The sequence below is a fragment of the Taudactylus pleione genome, unplaced genomic scaffold (genome assembly GCF_031769625.1).
Source record: "Taudactylus pleione unplaced genomic scaffold, aTauple2 ptg000363l, whole genome shotgun sequence".
Lineage (NCBI taxonomy): Eukaryota > Metazoa > Chordata > Amphibia > Anura > Myobatrachidae > Taudactylus > Taudactylus pleione.
In genome coordinates, this window is record NW_028284764.1 from 846,806 (window position 1) to 863,978 (window position 17,173).

At 47.4% G+C, this 17,173-nt stretch overlaps 1 protein-coding gene across 2 annotated transcripts in view; it reads right to left on the bottom strand.

Moving 5' to 3' along the window:
- Positions 1-15,073, bottom strand: part of GALNT14 (polypeptide N-acetylgalactosaminyltransferase 14) — a 613,086-nt gene extending 598,013 nt beyond the window's left edge. For both annotated transcript variants that reach the window (XM_088444427.1, XM_088444425.1), the window contains exon 1: positions 14,783-15,073. In XM_088444427.1, coding sequence (XP_088300553.1) covers positions 14,783-14,911 — 129 coding nt within the window. In that variant the 5' untranslated portion in view covers positions 14,912-15,073. The remainder of the gene's footprint in view (positions 1-14,782) is intronic.
- Between the last annotated feature and the right edge of the window lie 2,100 nt (positions 15,074-17,173).

Consider the following 17,173-nt stretch of genomic DNA (forward strand, 5'->3'; position numbering starts at 1 on the left):
AGACTCGTCCTACATCACTGATCATAGGCGCGTCCTACATCACTGATCATAGGCGCGTCCTACATCACTGATCATAGGCGCGTCCTACATCACTGATCATAGGCGCGTCCTACATCACTGATCATAGACGCGTCCTACATCACTGATCATAGGCGCGTCCTACATCACTGATCATAGACGCGTCCTACATCACTGATCATAGACGCGTCCTACATCACTGATCATAGGCGCGTCCTACATCACTGATCATAGGCGCGTCCTACATCACTGATCATAGGCGCGTCCTACATCACTGATCATAGGCGCGTCCTACATCACTGATCATAGGCGCGTCCTACATCACTGATCATAGACACGTCCTACATCACTGATCATAGGCACATCCTACATCACTGATCATAGACACATCCTACATCACTGATCATAGACACATCCTACATCACCGATCATAGGCACATCCTACATCACCGATCATAGGCACATCCTACATCACTGATCATAGGCACATCCGACATCACTGATCATAGACACATCCGACATCACTGATCATAGACTCATCCTACATCACTGATCATAGACTCATCCGACATCACTGATCATATACACATCTTACATCAATGACCATAGACACATCCTACATCACTGACCATAGGCACATCCTACATCACTGATCATAGACTCATCCTACATCACTGATCATAGACTCATCCAACATCACTGATCATAGACGCATCCTACATCACTGATCATAGGCGCGTCCTACATCACTGATCATAGGCGCATCCTACATCACTGATCATAGGCGCGTCCTACATCACTGATCATAGGCGCGTCCTACATCACTGATCATAGGCGAGTCCTACATCACTGATCATAGGCGCGTCCTACATCACTGATCATAGACTCGTCCTACATCACTGATCATAGGTGCGTCCTACATCACTGATCATAGGCGCGTCCTACATCACTGATCATAGGCGCGTCCTACATCACTGATCATAGGCGAATCCTCCATCACTGCTCATAGGCGCATCCTACATCACTGATCATAGGCGCATCCTACATCACTGATCATAGACGCATCCTACATCACTGATCATAGGCGCATCCTACATCACTGACCATAGACGCATCCTACATCACTGATCATAGGCACATCCTACATCACTGATCATTGGCACATCCTACATCACTGATCATAGGCACGCAGCAGGGAGGTGAATCCTATCATCATGTCCGCTCCCCGTTTCACAATGGCAGTCATCTCTGCATTGTGTAGCGAGGGCGATTGCCGGGTCTGAAACCCGATTGATAAATATGCAAATATATATCAAATTGTGTGAAATATACCCACATTCAGTTATTGCTCTGTCTGCCGATTGATAAATATGCAAATATATCGCAAATTGTGTGAAATATACCCACATACGTTATTGCTCTGTCTACCGGCAGTGCTGCGATTGCTGCAAAAATCCCATTGGCTACATTCTAAACGCTGCTGACGAAGTAGCTCAAATATAGATATCGATGAAAATAAAAATGCGGCACTAACTGCGCAGTAAGAAGGCCCCAATGGCAGATTAACAGTAACTGTGCTGGAAACTACCCGAATGACCCCCACTTCTCAGCAGACCTCATGTTTAATATTTACCTATAGTATGCGGCAATATACTGTACTGTTCATAAATGTGTGAACTCATCGGCTTGTTTTATGATCTATAGTGAGGAAAAGCCTACTGGGCAGCACAGTGGTGCAGTGAGGTATTGAGTTATATTGCAACTACGGCCCTATCAGTGTGGAGTTTGTACATTCTCACCGTGTTTATCCGGTGGCTCCGGTTTTCTCCCACAATCCCAAATCCGTCATAATTGGTTACTTGGGTTCTGACAAAACAATAATTATCCCTAGTGTGTCTTTGTGCCCATGTTATAGGGAATACGGGGGGGGGGGTGACGTGGATATATGTAAAGTGCTGCGTAATATGTGCATGCTATATAAATAACTGTTAAATAAGTAAAGGTAAATACAGGCTCAGGTGACCGTACGATTATCACGTAAGTTGACAAAAACCTGCAAATGTCAGTGAGCTCTGCAAACAGGAGAGAGGGGGTCAGTGTGACCGCAGACTGCGCTACCCTTTCCTGTAGCCAAGCAAGAATGAATCAATGCCACTATGCGGGCTGGAAGAGAGTCATCTGTCAGCACCAGTATAATTCAATCTCTCCATTAATTTGTCGCAGGCTGATTTAGGCATTATTTGTGTCCTCGGTGTAGCTCATTTATGTCACCCTGTCATGCCGGCTACTTTGGGTCCGACAGAAATGGGCATAATTGATTTCTATGGATCCGGCCACATGAGCTACATCAGCTCTTTCATAAAAATCAATAATACCTATTTTTATCAGCCATGAGGTAGCCAGCGGGACACAGCCTATCCCCAGATCAAACCATTCATTCCTCTGCCACATTCCAGGGCCATAACTAGGGTGGTGCCTGGGGCACATCCGGCCGCCCACTGCAATCTCTAGTTTGCCTGGTGCCCGCTGCTGTGTATATCAGTAACGGTGCGCCCGGCACGGCACCTTCACTGCAGCGGTGCAAACCTGGTCCCTGCCTATCTCTATCTCTTACAGCTCCACCTACAGACACCTCCTGCTGCATTTACATTCTACTTGTACGGTATTACGCAGCCGCTTCCCTGTGTCTCAGGCTTGCCTACCCTCCCGATTTGGCCGGGAGCCTCCCGATTTTCGGGTGCCACTCCCGGCCCCCCCGGAAAGGCAGGCAAGCCTCCCGGAAGTCTCACACCCTACCCACCTCCCCCCTGAAAAAAACAGAAATCCCTGCAGCGGGAGGCCCGGTGACGCGATTCACGCAGAATCGCGTCATCGTGGCCCCGCCCCCTGCTTCACAATGCCGAAAATCACGGCATTGTGAAGAGGGTGGCGGAGTCACGATGACGCGATCGTGCGGCTCCGCCCCCAGTGTGACCCAAAATGGTCGCCCCGCCCCCGGCTCCACCCCCAATGGCCGGCCCCGCCCCCCACTATTAGCCGACAATCAGCTCCCTCCCGGAAGGCTGGAGCTGATTGTCGGCAAGTATGCTGTGTCTGTGCACTACTGTACTACACGGAATCAGGCCCACTGTTCTGTGCACAACATTATGCCCTCTCCCACCGGAGATCGGAGATGGGTGTATTTGCCCCACCACCCCCGCACAGCCAGAGGAGACTACTGCTGCTGCTGATCAGCGACCTCACTGGTCTCACCATTGCCCAGCATACATCATTGCCGGCTCTAGGGGTGTTCGACCACTGCGGTCGCACAAAGGCGCCACCCATAGAGGGCGCACCCCTCCCCAACATCCCGATTTCAGCGGGACAGTACTGTACCGAAGTGGCCCGCGGGTGGTCAATTCAGGAGGTTGGGGACCCCCACCGCTGCAGCTGTGCCGGACCCCCGGAGTGTGAATGGATGCGGCGCGCACATGCGCGCGGCATCCATTCACTGACGGGAGAGGGCTGGGGGAAGCCCAGCCAGTGACGGAGGGCTGGGCTTTACCCCCAGCCTGACGTTATTTGGAGGCGTGCCATGCGGGTACGCCTCCTAATAATGTCACATATGGGGCGTGGCCTATGGTAACGAGGCCACACACCCAAATTACACGGCACATCCTAACGGGCCGGCATAGGGTGCACAGACCCCTGGAGCCGGCCCTGCATCAACGTGACACAGGCTGCTGTCTCTAAGAGATATGGAAGGGTGGAGGGTGGCGGACCGGCTCCCCGCAGAGCCCCTTCCTCAAGCCCAGTACCAGGGTAACCAGTACCCCTGTGGACCAGTCCGGCCCCGCTATCCGGGCATACCCAGGATTCTCCATTTTGTCAAAAACGACAACTCTTTTTCTTCCATTAGCCCTCATATTATTGTTATTTAGAGGGGTCACTCCAGGTGCCTGTAAAAACCAATTGCTAGAACATTAGTCCCTAAGACAAAAAAGGCAGCATCAGGTCTATCCATCAACATAAATCAGGGAACGTGACATCATCTATGTCCTATTAATGGTTTCTATGTTCTGTGCTCACTATCAGTTTGTTTTTTCCACCAAACCAAATGGTTCTTCCCTTTCCCACATAACACGTCCTTCACACCGGCAGAAAGTGATGCTCTCAGCGCTTTTAGCTGCTTATTAAAGGTGTCAGAGGCGCGGCGTCATTCGCATGGAGAATAAAGCAGGCCAGGGATGGGTGCAGACGCTCTCCCAGAACATGTTTGGAGAGCAGTTGACAGCATAATAGTGTTTGCGGGAGCAGAGGGGTCTCCGGCTGCCTCGTTCATCACTTACATACAGTAAGTCAACTTTTTTCTAAATCTATTCTAAAAATAGCGTCCACCAAACGCTGAGCTGAAGGTAGAGAGAACTTCTTCTGGAGATAACAAGCCCCGGTCACGCAAAAAAATTATGCATCTCACCGGTACTACTAACAGGGCAGCGCAGCGGAGTGATTTGTATATGATGATAGGTCGCAGGTTCTTTTTTTCTTTCTTCTTTTTTTAAAAGTATCTACTGTAGCATATTTAGGCCTTTTATTGAATAAGGCTACAGACATGTCCGTTAGGTGCTCTGTTTAAAGGGCACCTCAGTTACTGTGCTGTGGAACTACACATCCCAGCATTCCCTGCCACAGTTTTTACAAGCCTTAACACTACTGCGCTGTCACAGAATGCTTACAGTTATACCGCCGACAGAGTTAAAATACCTTAATTTGCATTTTAACGGGGTCGACATTGTGATGCCGGGATTATGTTGCCTATAAGGACATGGGGCCTCATTCAGAGACGGACGCTAATGTAATTTTCACGCAGATCGAGTGACTGTTTGCCATTGCATACGAACCGCACTCCGTGTGCACTGCGATCGCATTGCGACCATGCACGCACAGAGGAATCCATTGCTAAGTGAGCGGCAGACTGCCAGCGTTGGGGGTGGTATTGGGGAGTGCTCACAAACAAGCTCTCTGCTCCGCCCCTGATGCTGCGTCAAGTCTTCAACCACGCCCCCATATGCTGTGCCACACCTCCCCCCTCCCCCCACCGTGCCGACCAGACTGCCCCCTCCAGCCGGAATGTCGGCAAGTATGATTTTACCTAGGGGCTGCAGCTCCCCTAGTAAAATCTGCCACCCGCTGGAACAGCCTAGCTGTGGCATTCTCATCCCATTGGAAGCGCTCTCTGCTAATCACAGCCTAACAGGCAGTCCAAGGGGGAGGAGTTTTCTCCCCTGGGACTGCCAGTCCAAACTGCGACAGCAGAGAGAGGGCTTCCCACGGGCATTCGGCTTCCCTTTGCCAGGCTCTAGGGGCTGCAGCCGATGCCATCCCTAGAAGCTGTCCAGTTTGCTCATCTGCACAATGACAGGCCCCCTGACCAGACAGGTAAGGAATAACTGCTGGTCAATAATAACCTGAGAACTAGTAAATAGGGAGACGTCCTACAGTATCTACGGCAGAGACACTTGTTTTCAACTGAGAAATATATTTATTTTTTTCCCTTTTAGTAAATAGACCAACAACTATGGAAGTTCGGTAGACCATTACAGATTAAGGTAACATACAGGAGGCAGCACAAAGCACAGGTCAGTCTGATACTGTCTCTCTGACTTTATAAAACAATGCAATTAGTAAACAGTGTATCTATTAGTTTGGTAAGCAGAGAGAGTGTATTACGCTACAGCAGGGATGGGGAACCTCAGGCCCGGGGGCCGTATAAGGCCCCCGGAATCATTTGGTCTGGCCCTCTGAGCTTTTTTCTGCTAGCCTCATCTGGCTAGCAGGGTGCCTATAATGTCACCCTGCAGCCAGAATCTATGCAGCAGCGCCGCCTGGGGCGTCCTTAGGAAGCTTCATACGGTCACGCCGCTGCCCTTACAGCTCCCCAGGGCATCCTCAGGGTGCTCCAGGCTTTGCTGTAATCACCGGAGATTGTGGCCCCACCCATTGTGACATCACATGGAGGGGGCGTCGCCTGGCGCACAAATAATGTTGTACTGTATATATCAAAATGGCCCTCGGCAGAAAAAAGGTTCCCCACCCCTACACTACATGTAATTACACAGGATAAAAAAAAACATTTAAATATATTAGTAGTTGTCTTAACTTTTAGCCCTAAATCCAACCAAGCGAGGAGCAGACAACTGCACCATTGACAACATTTTAAAATAATATACAGGGACACTGCCTGGCGGATGCCTCTGTGCACTATTATTATTATCAGTTATTTATATAGCGCACAAGTTATTTCACAGCGCTTTACAGAGAATATTTGGCCATTCACATCAGTCCCTGCCCCAGTGGAGCTTACACTCTATGGCCCTGATTCAGAGCGAACGCACTCTCAGAGCCGGCCTTCTTGTTTTTTAGAGCGGCCTCCCTGACCAGGTGACCATCGCAACCATCGGGCTTGCGACGAGACCCTTGTGGTAGGGTCTCGTTGCTGCAAGCCCCAGAGAGATTTCGGCCCCAGACGGAGGCGTTCACATGGCAGCCACTAAAAGGGGGCGTGATGTCACTCAACATCGACAGCACGGCCCCTTTGGTACGAGATCCGGAGCGATGGTTTGCCCGTCGCTATCCGGGTCTTGCGCATGCGCACAACAGAGCCACCATTGACCCGCTTGCGAGCGCATAGCGCTCGCGAGTGGGTCTGAATCAGGCCCTATGTTCCCTACCACATACACACATACAAACTAGGGTTAATTTTTTGGTGGAAGCCAATTAACCTACCAGTATATTTTTGGAGTGTGGGAGGAAACCGGAGTACCCGGAGGAAACCAGGGAAAATATACAAACTCCGCACAGTGAGGGCCGTGGTGGGAATCGAACCCATGACCTCAGTGCTGTGAGGCAGTAATGCTAACCATTACACCGTCTGTGCTGCCCCTCATACACTGCGCAGTCTGGTATATGATATGCTCATTAATATGATTTTGTCATTTTTTTTAGATTGAAATACTCATCTCTGATCAGTAATTACCTAATGAAGGCCCAGGGGATTAACAATCACATTTTAAAAATAGAATATGTTCCATATATCCGAAGACAAAATAATTCTAGTAACAAATCCCACCTGTTCCCGGCCAGTCTCTCTGTGACCGGCCATAACAGTTTATGACACTGTATCTGCTTTACTCCATATTTTCCAAGCAATTACACGGTATGATAAGAGACATATTACATGGGTGCTGGCGATGAAATAAGGAACTGGGGCAGGTCCTTTAATACAGGCCATGGGCCATTCATCCAATCCTAGTTTAAAAGGAAAATGCTGTTATCATGTTATCTTATATGAATGAACATTTGTGACACATATTGGGAACATGCTTCGTGCTTAGACTAAAGATACATCACACATGTTGGGGCTCAGGTAGAATTGGTTTCATATGAGAACGCCCTCTGATCACTGGGGTCAGATGAAATTAGGGGGAACCTATTCCCTTTCTATAACGCAATGGGCTTCTGTCCCGATTCACACTGCAATATATTTCTGTCAGGTGCTGCTAAGGACAGGTGGCTGAGATCTCATTAATACAGTATACAATGGAAATTCAGCTTCTAGTGTCTGGAACAAGATGAATTACTATTACACCAAACAATATACAGCAGGTACACGTGCATCGAACGAAATAACTTATGAAACTGTCGTGTTGCATCATGTGAAATTGCCAACCGCAGAGACATATATGAAATCTGAGTCACAGGAGACATATGATCATACAGCCAATCAGATGCTTCCCTTTCATTTATACTGCACTAAAAAAAGACAATTAGGAAAGAGACGTAATAGGGTCTGAGTTTGCAAAAGAGCGATTTTGCTGTGGGATTTAAAGCAGCAATTTGTTTTAGAAGCAAAACCAACCTCCAAGCTATGACCAGCAATGTGCATCCAGCAATCACCTGCAAATTACTCCCACTAATGACCAGCAATGTGCTCCCAGCAACGGCCAGCAAATTCCTCCCAGCAATAGCCAGCAATGTTCTACCAGCCATGACCAGCAAATTCCTCCGAGCAATAGCCAGCAATGTTCTGCCAGCAATGACCAGCAAATTCCTCCCAGCAACAGCCAGCAATGTTCTACCAGCCATGACCAGCAAATTCCTCCCAGCAATGTTCTACCAGCCATGACCAGCAAATTCCTCCCAGCAATGTTCTACCAGCCATGACCAGCAAATTCCTCCCAGCAATAGCCAGCAATGTTCTAGTAGCCATGACCAGCAACTTCCTCCCAGCAATAGGCAGGAATGTTCTATCAGCCATGACTAGCAAATTCCTCCCAGCAATAGCCAGCATTGTTCTACCAGCCATGACCAGCAAATTCCTCCCAGCAATAGCCAGCAATCTTCTACCAGCCATGACCAGCAAATTCCTCCCAGCAATAGCCAGCATTGTTCTACCAGCCATGACCCGCAAAATCCTCCCAGCAATAGCCAGCAATCTTCTACCAGCCATGACCAGCAAATTCCTCCCAGCAATAGCCAGCATTGTTCTACCAGCCATGACCAGCAAATTCCTCCCAGCAATAGCCAGCAATGTTCTAGTAGCCATGACCAGCAACTTCCTCCCAGCAATAGGCAGGAATGTTCTATCAGCCATGACTAGCAAATTCCTCCCAGCAATAGCCAGCAATCTTCTACCAGCCATGACCAGCAAATTCCTCCCAGCAATAGCCAGCATTGTTCTACCAGCCATGACCAGCAAAATCCTCCCAGCAATAGCCAGCAATCTTCTACCAGCCATGACCAGCAAATTCCTCCCAGCAATAGCCAGCATTGTTCTACCAGCCATGACCAGCAAATTCCTCCCAGCAATAGCCAGCAATCTTCTACCAGCCATGACCAGCAAATTCCTCCCAGCAATAGCTAGCAATGTTCTACCAGCCAAGACTAGTATATTTCTCCCAGCAATAGCCAGCAATGTCCTACCAGCCACGACTAGCAAATTCCTCCCAGCAACAGCCAGCAATATTCTACCAGCCATGACCAGCAAATTCCTCCCAGCAACAGCCAGCAATGTTCTAACAGACATGACCAGCAAATTCCTCCCAGCAATAGCCAGCAATGTTCTACCAGCCATGACCAGCAAATTCCTCCCACAAATAACCAGTAATTTGCTCCTAGCAATGACCAGCCACTTGCTTCCAGCCTGGTAATGTACTCCCAGCAACTACCAACAATTTGTTCCCAGCAATGACTAGCAATACGCTCCCAGCAATGACCAGCAATATGCTCCCAGAAATGGCCAGCAATGTGCTATCAGCAATGACCAGCAATGTGCTCCCAGCAATGACCAGCAATACCCAACAAACTAATCCCACAAATGAAGTCTTATTTGCTCCCAGCAATGACCAGCAATGAACAGCACTCCCAGCAATGATTGCTCCAAGCAGTACACAGTATCATTCAGCACAACTCTTTAAAGGAAAAGTGCCCAGCAAATACCCAGTGGTACTGCACACATACTGCTCATACATAGCAGAGAGAAAGGCAACATTGTCCGGCAATATAACTGCGCGTAAGTAGCCTAAAGCAACAAACTGGAATACACAACCTGCGGGTCACTCACCATGGATTGGCGCCATGGTGTCACCTGCTTCCAGTAAGTTACATAAAGATACAACCACATTTATATATACACTGTTTTATCATTTTACTTTCAGAGACAAGGTTTTCTCATGTATCTGGTTAATCACGCCAAATGCTCCAGTCGCCAATCCTGCGTTGTGCCTGTGTGCCCCCTCCTCATTTCTAACATCACCCTGTGCTTTCTGCTGCTCATAAATATGATTTGGTTATTTACTATTGATTTTATATCACTGGTAAGATGCAATTATGCTGAGAGTAGCAGCGCCCTGTAATGGCTCCGTACGTAAACTGAGATAAGGCGTCTGCAAAATATGAGATTAAATGTTGCACAGATGTAATTTCCAGGTAGTAATGACATGAAAGGGACAAAGGCTCGGGACTGGCGGAGGAGCATCGCTGCACCTGTGTTTTTCCTTGTCACGTTCTTTATAGCAAATTGTTTGATGAAAACATAAAACACAGACAGGGCTTATTACCTAAAAATAAGAGTTTACCTGGCACATCTCTATACAGGCAATAAGCCGGGTCACTTTCTGTGATATAAATGTATTTATTTATTATTTCCAGTTATATATATCGCGTACACATATTCCGTTGCGCTGTACAGAGAATATTTGTCCATTCACATCAGTCCCTGCCCCAGTGGAGCTAGCGTTCCCACTAGGCTGTTTCAGCGGGGCGCTGCGCCCTGCCCTATTTCTGAAGGGCAGAAAGTACCCTGCCCTCCAGCGCGGCGCTGAAACAGCCTGCAGGTTCTGTCCTCCACCCACGAGCCGCAGTGTCCCGCGGGTGGGAAAAACGGCAAAGCAGCGGTCATCGCCGGTGAATGGACACCGGGCGCTTGCACATCCATTCACAGTGAACGTGGCGCATAAGTGCTGGGCACGTCCCCAAGAGTGACGAAAAGGGTACGCGACATAAAGACATGCCCCCTTTTCTTTGGCCACGCCCCCTTTTTGGGCGTGAAAAGATGTGCCCTAGCTCTAGGTCCGGCGGCAGGCAAGGACCTGATTCAGACCCGGTCACTAAGTTGCGCTCGCTCGCTGTGAGCGATTTTCGCCCATCTGCGCATGTGTGTAATTCGCAGTGCGCGTGCGCAAACCAGTCTTTGTGATCTGATTTTGGTTGCTCGTAAGCCACTATCGGGTCGCTACTTTGAGTGACAGATAGCGCCGTTTGTGGGTGGTAACAGGGGAAGGTGCTTGTGAACGGTGGAGCGGATGTGCGAACGCAGGTGTGTCAGGCCGCCAAAACGCTGTTTAAAGAGCGTGCATAATTAGCAACATAGCGTCAATGTTCATGTCACCTGCATGTGTTTCAGGCCGCACTAATCGCAGTGCTTGCGGCAGGGAAAGGCAACCCCATGAGCGAGCGCTCATTGCCGTAGCTCGCTAAGACATAGAGGGCGTCGCTTAATTTAAATATTCGGCCCCTTTTTGAATGCAAGCAACCGCATCTTGCGAGTGGGTCTAAATGAGCTCCCTAGAGTGAACACTAGGAGCTTACAATCTATACATATTACACCTAGGGATTAATATGCATTCCGCAAAAGCATACTTTTTCATATACAGTATTTGAATATTTGTCTGGCATCTTGCCCTCTGGTCAAGACTAGAATTAAATATCAGCCTGAGACTGCAATAGAAGAGCGTCCCCAATTGCCAGCTAATCATGCAAATTGTACAGTATCTGTACCAGGAGCCAGCAATATCTATTATACAGTGTAAGCTTCTACCGCACATACAAATTCCCATGTTTTGATGAGCAAGACAAACTCTACAATATGCTATTTATGAAGTCCATAACGCTGTATAATAATACATCCACATACAGGTCAAAGATCTTAGGGGGCTATAATAAAACAGTTAGTAATGTACTGTACTATATATTTACTGTACTAACTGTACTAACTACTTACTGTACTAACTGTACTAACTACTTACTGTACTAATTGTACTAACTACTTACTGTACTAACTGTACTAACTACTTACTGTACTAATTGTACTAACTACTTAGTGTAGTTAACTTTATTTTGGATAGCCAGTCTGTCCAATACTTCCTGCTGTGGGCTGCAAGGATGTTCACTAATATCCTCAAACCAAAGATAGAGATATATATATATATATATATATATATATATATATATATATATATACTGTATATTAGATACATTATATATAGATAGATAGTCAGACAGACAGATAAAGCAGGGGAATTAAGGGGTGCAACTTTTGCACTAGTTCGCTTACAGCTAAAGTTTACTTTTATTTGAGAAACATCAGTTTTAAAACGTCAATGATAAATGGATATTATCAGCAGCAAACATTAATGTAATGCACACTGTGACAAATCTATTATATCTATAAAGCCTTGTACCCCTGCTGGAAGCAATGAAAGGGTTAAAAAAATACACTTTCCATTGTATTTACCCTAGATACATAACATCTGCAACATCACCCTGGGCCTAATTTTTAGAATGAACCAGATATTTGCAAATTGCATTATATTTATAAATACTTGTAACAAATCTATTGTACTATGTCATATACTAGGCAAGAAGCTATATGTGTATTATACTATAACCTGTCAGGATCTTTAAGTGTTAAATAGGGAAGCAAAGAAAATCAGCTAAAGGCAAAGGGCTCGATTCAGACCCGGTCGCAAGACGCTAACGCTCGTTCCCAGCGTATGCAAATTCGCCAAAGTGACGGCACGACAGGCGAACGCACTGCAAGGCATAAGCACGCCCACTATGTCTGGCCGTGCGATCGCTGTGTGTATGCAGACTCCCACCAGCCTGTATTAAGACGTCCGCCAGCGCACGTCATCTCCAAGAAGCGTATGCACAATGCGCACCATCGGCAGCTACGAGCGAACGCTTCTTAGCATCCGGGTCTGAATCGGGCCCAAAGCTCCCAACCCATACTACTGAATCCCTGGGTACTTCCGCCTGTGAAATGAAACTAAAATTTGTAGTTTAAAATAACAGCATTTAATAATACCAAAAATATTCAGCGCAAACTAGACTGAATATTTTTGAAACTTTTAAAGGCAATGAACTTCTTTGTTATCACATGCTCAGCACGGATCTGGGTAAACATTTACCTTCATAAAGGGCAACTTGCCACAAAAAGTTTCAGCAACTCTGGCATAAGAGATGGGCACCTTGTAGCAGATGGAAAAATATGGGATTTAAGAAGGACTCAGCAGATTATGTTAAAATCCGGAACAATACACATTTTATTTTTATTTGTTTTTCTTTCCTTTTACCCCTGATCAGCCAGTGATATCGCTCACCTCGCTAATGTAGAGCACCCGCCTCTGCTTGCTAATCGCAGAATTTACTGATGTGTAGACCGAACTTCAGCTTCCAGGAGATTACTCCCTCTCCAATCACTGCATTCACTCAGATCGCTTGCAAAGTGCAAAACACTCCACAAATGAGCTGGTGAGATCGCCTAGTGTTGGTTTAATAAAACCGCTAATTATACAGTAGTGTGTGTGAAGAGGCAGCTTCCCTGGGCAATTTCAGGGGATCCAGCCAAATATGCATTATTCATCATTTCTGTTGCTGTATCACAGATACTCTCAGGTTAACTCCTTCACTGCTGATGCTGTGCCTGGCGGAGGGCAGTCTCCCGCAGCCAGGGGTGGACGTCAGTTCAGGTCAGCGGTCCTGCCTGCTACAGTAAATGGTGCTAGCACATGGCTAAGGCTGAACATTGGTCTGCCCTGGACATTCAGCAGCAACAATGTGGGTCTTAGAGTCTTGCTGCTCAGAAATCTCATATGTGGACTACACAATGAGCATCACAAAATACAATGACATGTACATCGACCTAGTAGCTGACATGCTCGCTCTCTCTCCGGATTATTATAAATCTGCATATATATACACCTCTTTCCTTGCAGGGTCTCATTGCACAAATACATCACCCTCTGCTCTCCAGATTAAACTGTGACCCCAATTGGTCATCCATCGGCAGTCAAAGTTCACTTCTCATGTATTAATATTATTATTATTATTATTATTATTATTATCCTTTATTTATATGGAGCCGCAGTGGGTCAGCAGCACCTTACATAGTACATAAACAGGAACAGCGCTGATATAACAACACAAAAAAGTGCAAACACACCCTGGAACATGACAGTTAGGAGTTGAGTGGTTGGCAGTTGATCACTCTCCAATTTATCACTTTCCAGAGCTTAGTACATCTCCCTCTTAGGGATCTATGTACTGTACTAAGCCTTGTAGAGATATTAAGTGGACGGAGATAAAATACCAACCAATCAGCTGCTAACTGTCATTTTGCAAACACAGCCTGCAGAGTGACAGTTAGGAGGTGATTGGTTGGTACGTTATTTCCGTCCACTTTATCTCTCTCCGGGGCTTAGTACACAGACCCCTTAGAGTAGGATACATAGCGTAACATGGGATACAGGCTACATAAACAGCGCAGCACATGCAATCATGATACCCACAAAAGCAGCGCCGGATTAAACCGAGAGGTCACTGCCGTTGTGGGCACTGGGTAGGAGATGATGGCATAAGCGAGGGAAGGAAAAAGCACATAAGGGACGAGGGACCTGCTCCTGGGAGCTTACCATCTAATGGGGAGGGGCAGACAGATAGGGGGTGACACAGAGGGGAGAACCAGTGAGCGAGGAGCATGCAAAGAATGAAAGCTGTAAGGCTATAATATAGAAGTGGGTTTTGAGAGCCTGTTTGAAGCTCTAGAAAGAGGTGGAAAGCCAGCTGTCATAGGCAGTAACACCAGCAGCAACACAAACTCACAATTGTGCACTAGAACCATACAGGTCACATACAGCAGCCTCCACTGTCTGTAGTGATGAGAGCCAGGTGTCCAGGTGTATTTGCACATGTGCACCAGGCATTGCATTACTATAATGACATTCTGAGCAGTGAAGGGGTTAACCTGCAACTTTCTTGTACTTAGGAATGGGTGCATGGGTTGCACAGCCCTGAGCACCAGCCACTATTGTGCCATCCTTACTATAGTGCATGCTGTACCCCCCAGATGGTGCCAGGGGGAGGTGGGTAACCCCACTGTGCCCAGGACTGACCCTGTTTGCATCCAAGCAGGGGGTGGCTATGGGTAGGGAAGGTCCAGGCTTACCTTGGCATTGTCCCCCTCTGACTCCTCCGCTGCCAGCTTCTTCCTCCTGCCCCCCAGCAAGAAGATGAGGATTGCGATCCACACCAGCCCAATCAGCACCAGCACCAGCCTGCGAGCCATCCACCTCATGGTCCAGTGGGCAAGTGCTCCTCATGAGAGGTGGGGGCTCATCAGAGCACCTTGGAGTGCGGAGTGAGGTGCATGTGTGCCCACTGTGCCCTGTGCCAGCCGGACTGTGTGTGAGTGTGCAGCAGCAGCGGCGGCGGCGGCAGCGGGCAGAGGGAGCCCGGCTCCGGCAACAGCAGAAGAATGAGACCCACTGGCAGCAGCTGATCGGGGAAACCCAGCGCCCCCTGCTGGCTAGCACGTCCTCCTGCAGTCACCAGGGCTGGAGGGAGGTGTGTGCGGGGGACAGGTGCGGGCACAGGTAGGGTGACCTCCTAAGGGTGTCACAGTGTCCCCTTCCCAACAGTTCATGGGCTAATGCTTATCCTGCACAGCTAACATGTACACAGAATACTGTAAGGGTCTGCTTTATTCCCCCCATTGACAGGTATAGTACATAGTCAGTGTATAGCTAATGAGGCTGGATGTCTCCTTTCCCCATTATACTCTGCCAGCCTGAGCTTTGCATACTTTGCATGCCAGCCTGTGCTTTAGAACACGTGCAGCTCTTTTGTAGTTGATTATTCATTTAAATAAATTAAAAAAATGGATATTTAAAGGGGACAAAAATTAGGGTGAGGTATCAACTATAACAGCAGTGGCGTATCTATAATGGGTGCAGTGTGTGTGGGGCACACGGGCCCCCTGGGTCCACTGCACCCATATTATTTTAGACTTACCTGTCCGTGGTCCCACGTCGGGTGTCTGCGCTGCTCAGAACACCGGAAAAATGGCCACCGCGGCCATTTTTCTGGTGTTCTGCGCATGCGCAGTAGACTCCTAGTACACTCTAGTGCCCAGTGTCTACTAAGGCTCCGGTGGCTGGCTAGCCGCATCAGTCGGCTGCAGGCCACCGGGGAGAGAGGAGGGGGCCCTGCACGAGGAGTGCACATGGGCCCTCTCCTCTCTTAAGACGCCCCTGTATAACAGGGAGAAGGAAATAATAATTTGTATCATTCCTGCAATTTATGCATTCACAGTTAGCTATGTCTATAATGTATGCACAGGTCACCGGGAAAATGGCTGCCGCGGCATGCGCAAATGATGGGAAAATGGCCACCGCAGCCATTTTCCAGTAGTTTTACAGCACCGGACCCCCGCGCCGACATGCGACTCCGGAGAGGTAAGTAATTTTATGGATGCAGGGTGTGCGGTGCGGGCCCCCCTGGACCCAAGGGCCCGTGTTCCCCGTACACCCTGCACCCATTATAGATACGCCCCTTGCACAGGGCACCGCAGGACTGGGGGCGCTGTTTGGGCCTGTCAGTTTTCCTGTTAATTATCACTTTTCACTTGTAGCTTCCTCTTCTTTTATCCCCAGCATCTCCTGGCCTCCCCCTATCTCTTCCCTGGCCCTTCCCTATGAGGCCATGGTCCTTTTCCGGGTGCACTATCTTACTGAATGTCCCTATTTGAAAAATGGGGGGTGCGCCAATGCTCTTTCTGGCACAGGGCACCAAAAAGTCTAGTTACGGCTCTGCTGGGGTTAATGTTTTTGTGAGAAACCAATTACCCTACCTGTATGTGTTTGGAGTGTGGGAGGAAACTGCAGCACTCAGAGAAAACCCTTTCTAACATGGGGTGGACATACAAACTCCATACAAATAGTGCCTTGGTCAGGAATTGGGCCCATGACCACTGTGAGGCAGTAATGCTAGTAATGCCACACATCCACATGTATATATATATATATATATATATATATATATATATATAATTTTATTTAATAATATATTGTATAATAGTACATTTTGTTTATGTATCATAGACAAATATACTGAAAAGATGAAAAAGGACAATATTCTATATGGAGGAACTCATGAGGGTCAAATGAACAAAATTAATTTATTTTATTGCATTCATTAAAATATGACTGATTACCTCTCTGCTATAAATGAGGATGAAATAATAAAATCACATTTTTTTTTTTCAAATGTTTTGCAATATTTCACCCTTCGTGAGTAGTGGAGACATATTCAATCATATTACAATGCGTATCAGGAAACAAATATGTCTTACTTTAACCCCCATGAGTGTCTCTCCTGTGTAATGTTCGGACACGCCAAGTGCCAAGCTGAAGATCATAAGATCCGATTGATTTGAATGATATTGGAAGACAATAAAAGCATGTGTAGATGACAATAGACTAAACACAATCAGATGTTGTTGTGGGAATCGATGGGGAACACAATAAATTGTAATAAAAATATATTCCAACTGAAGAAG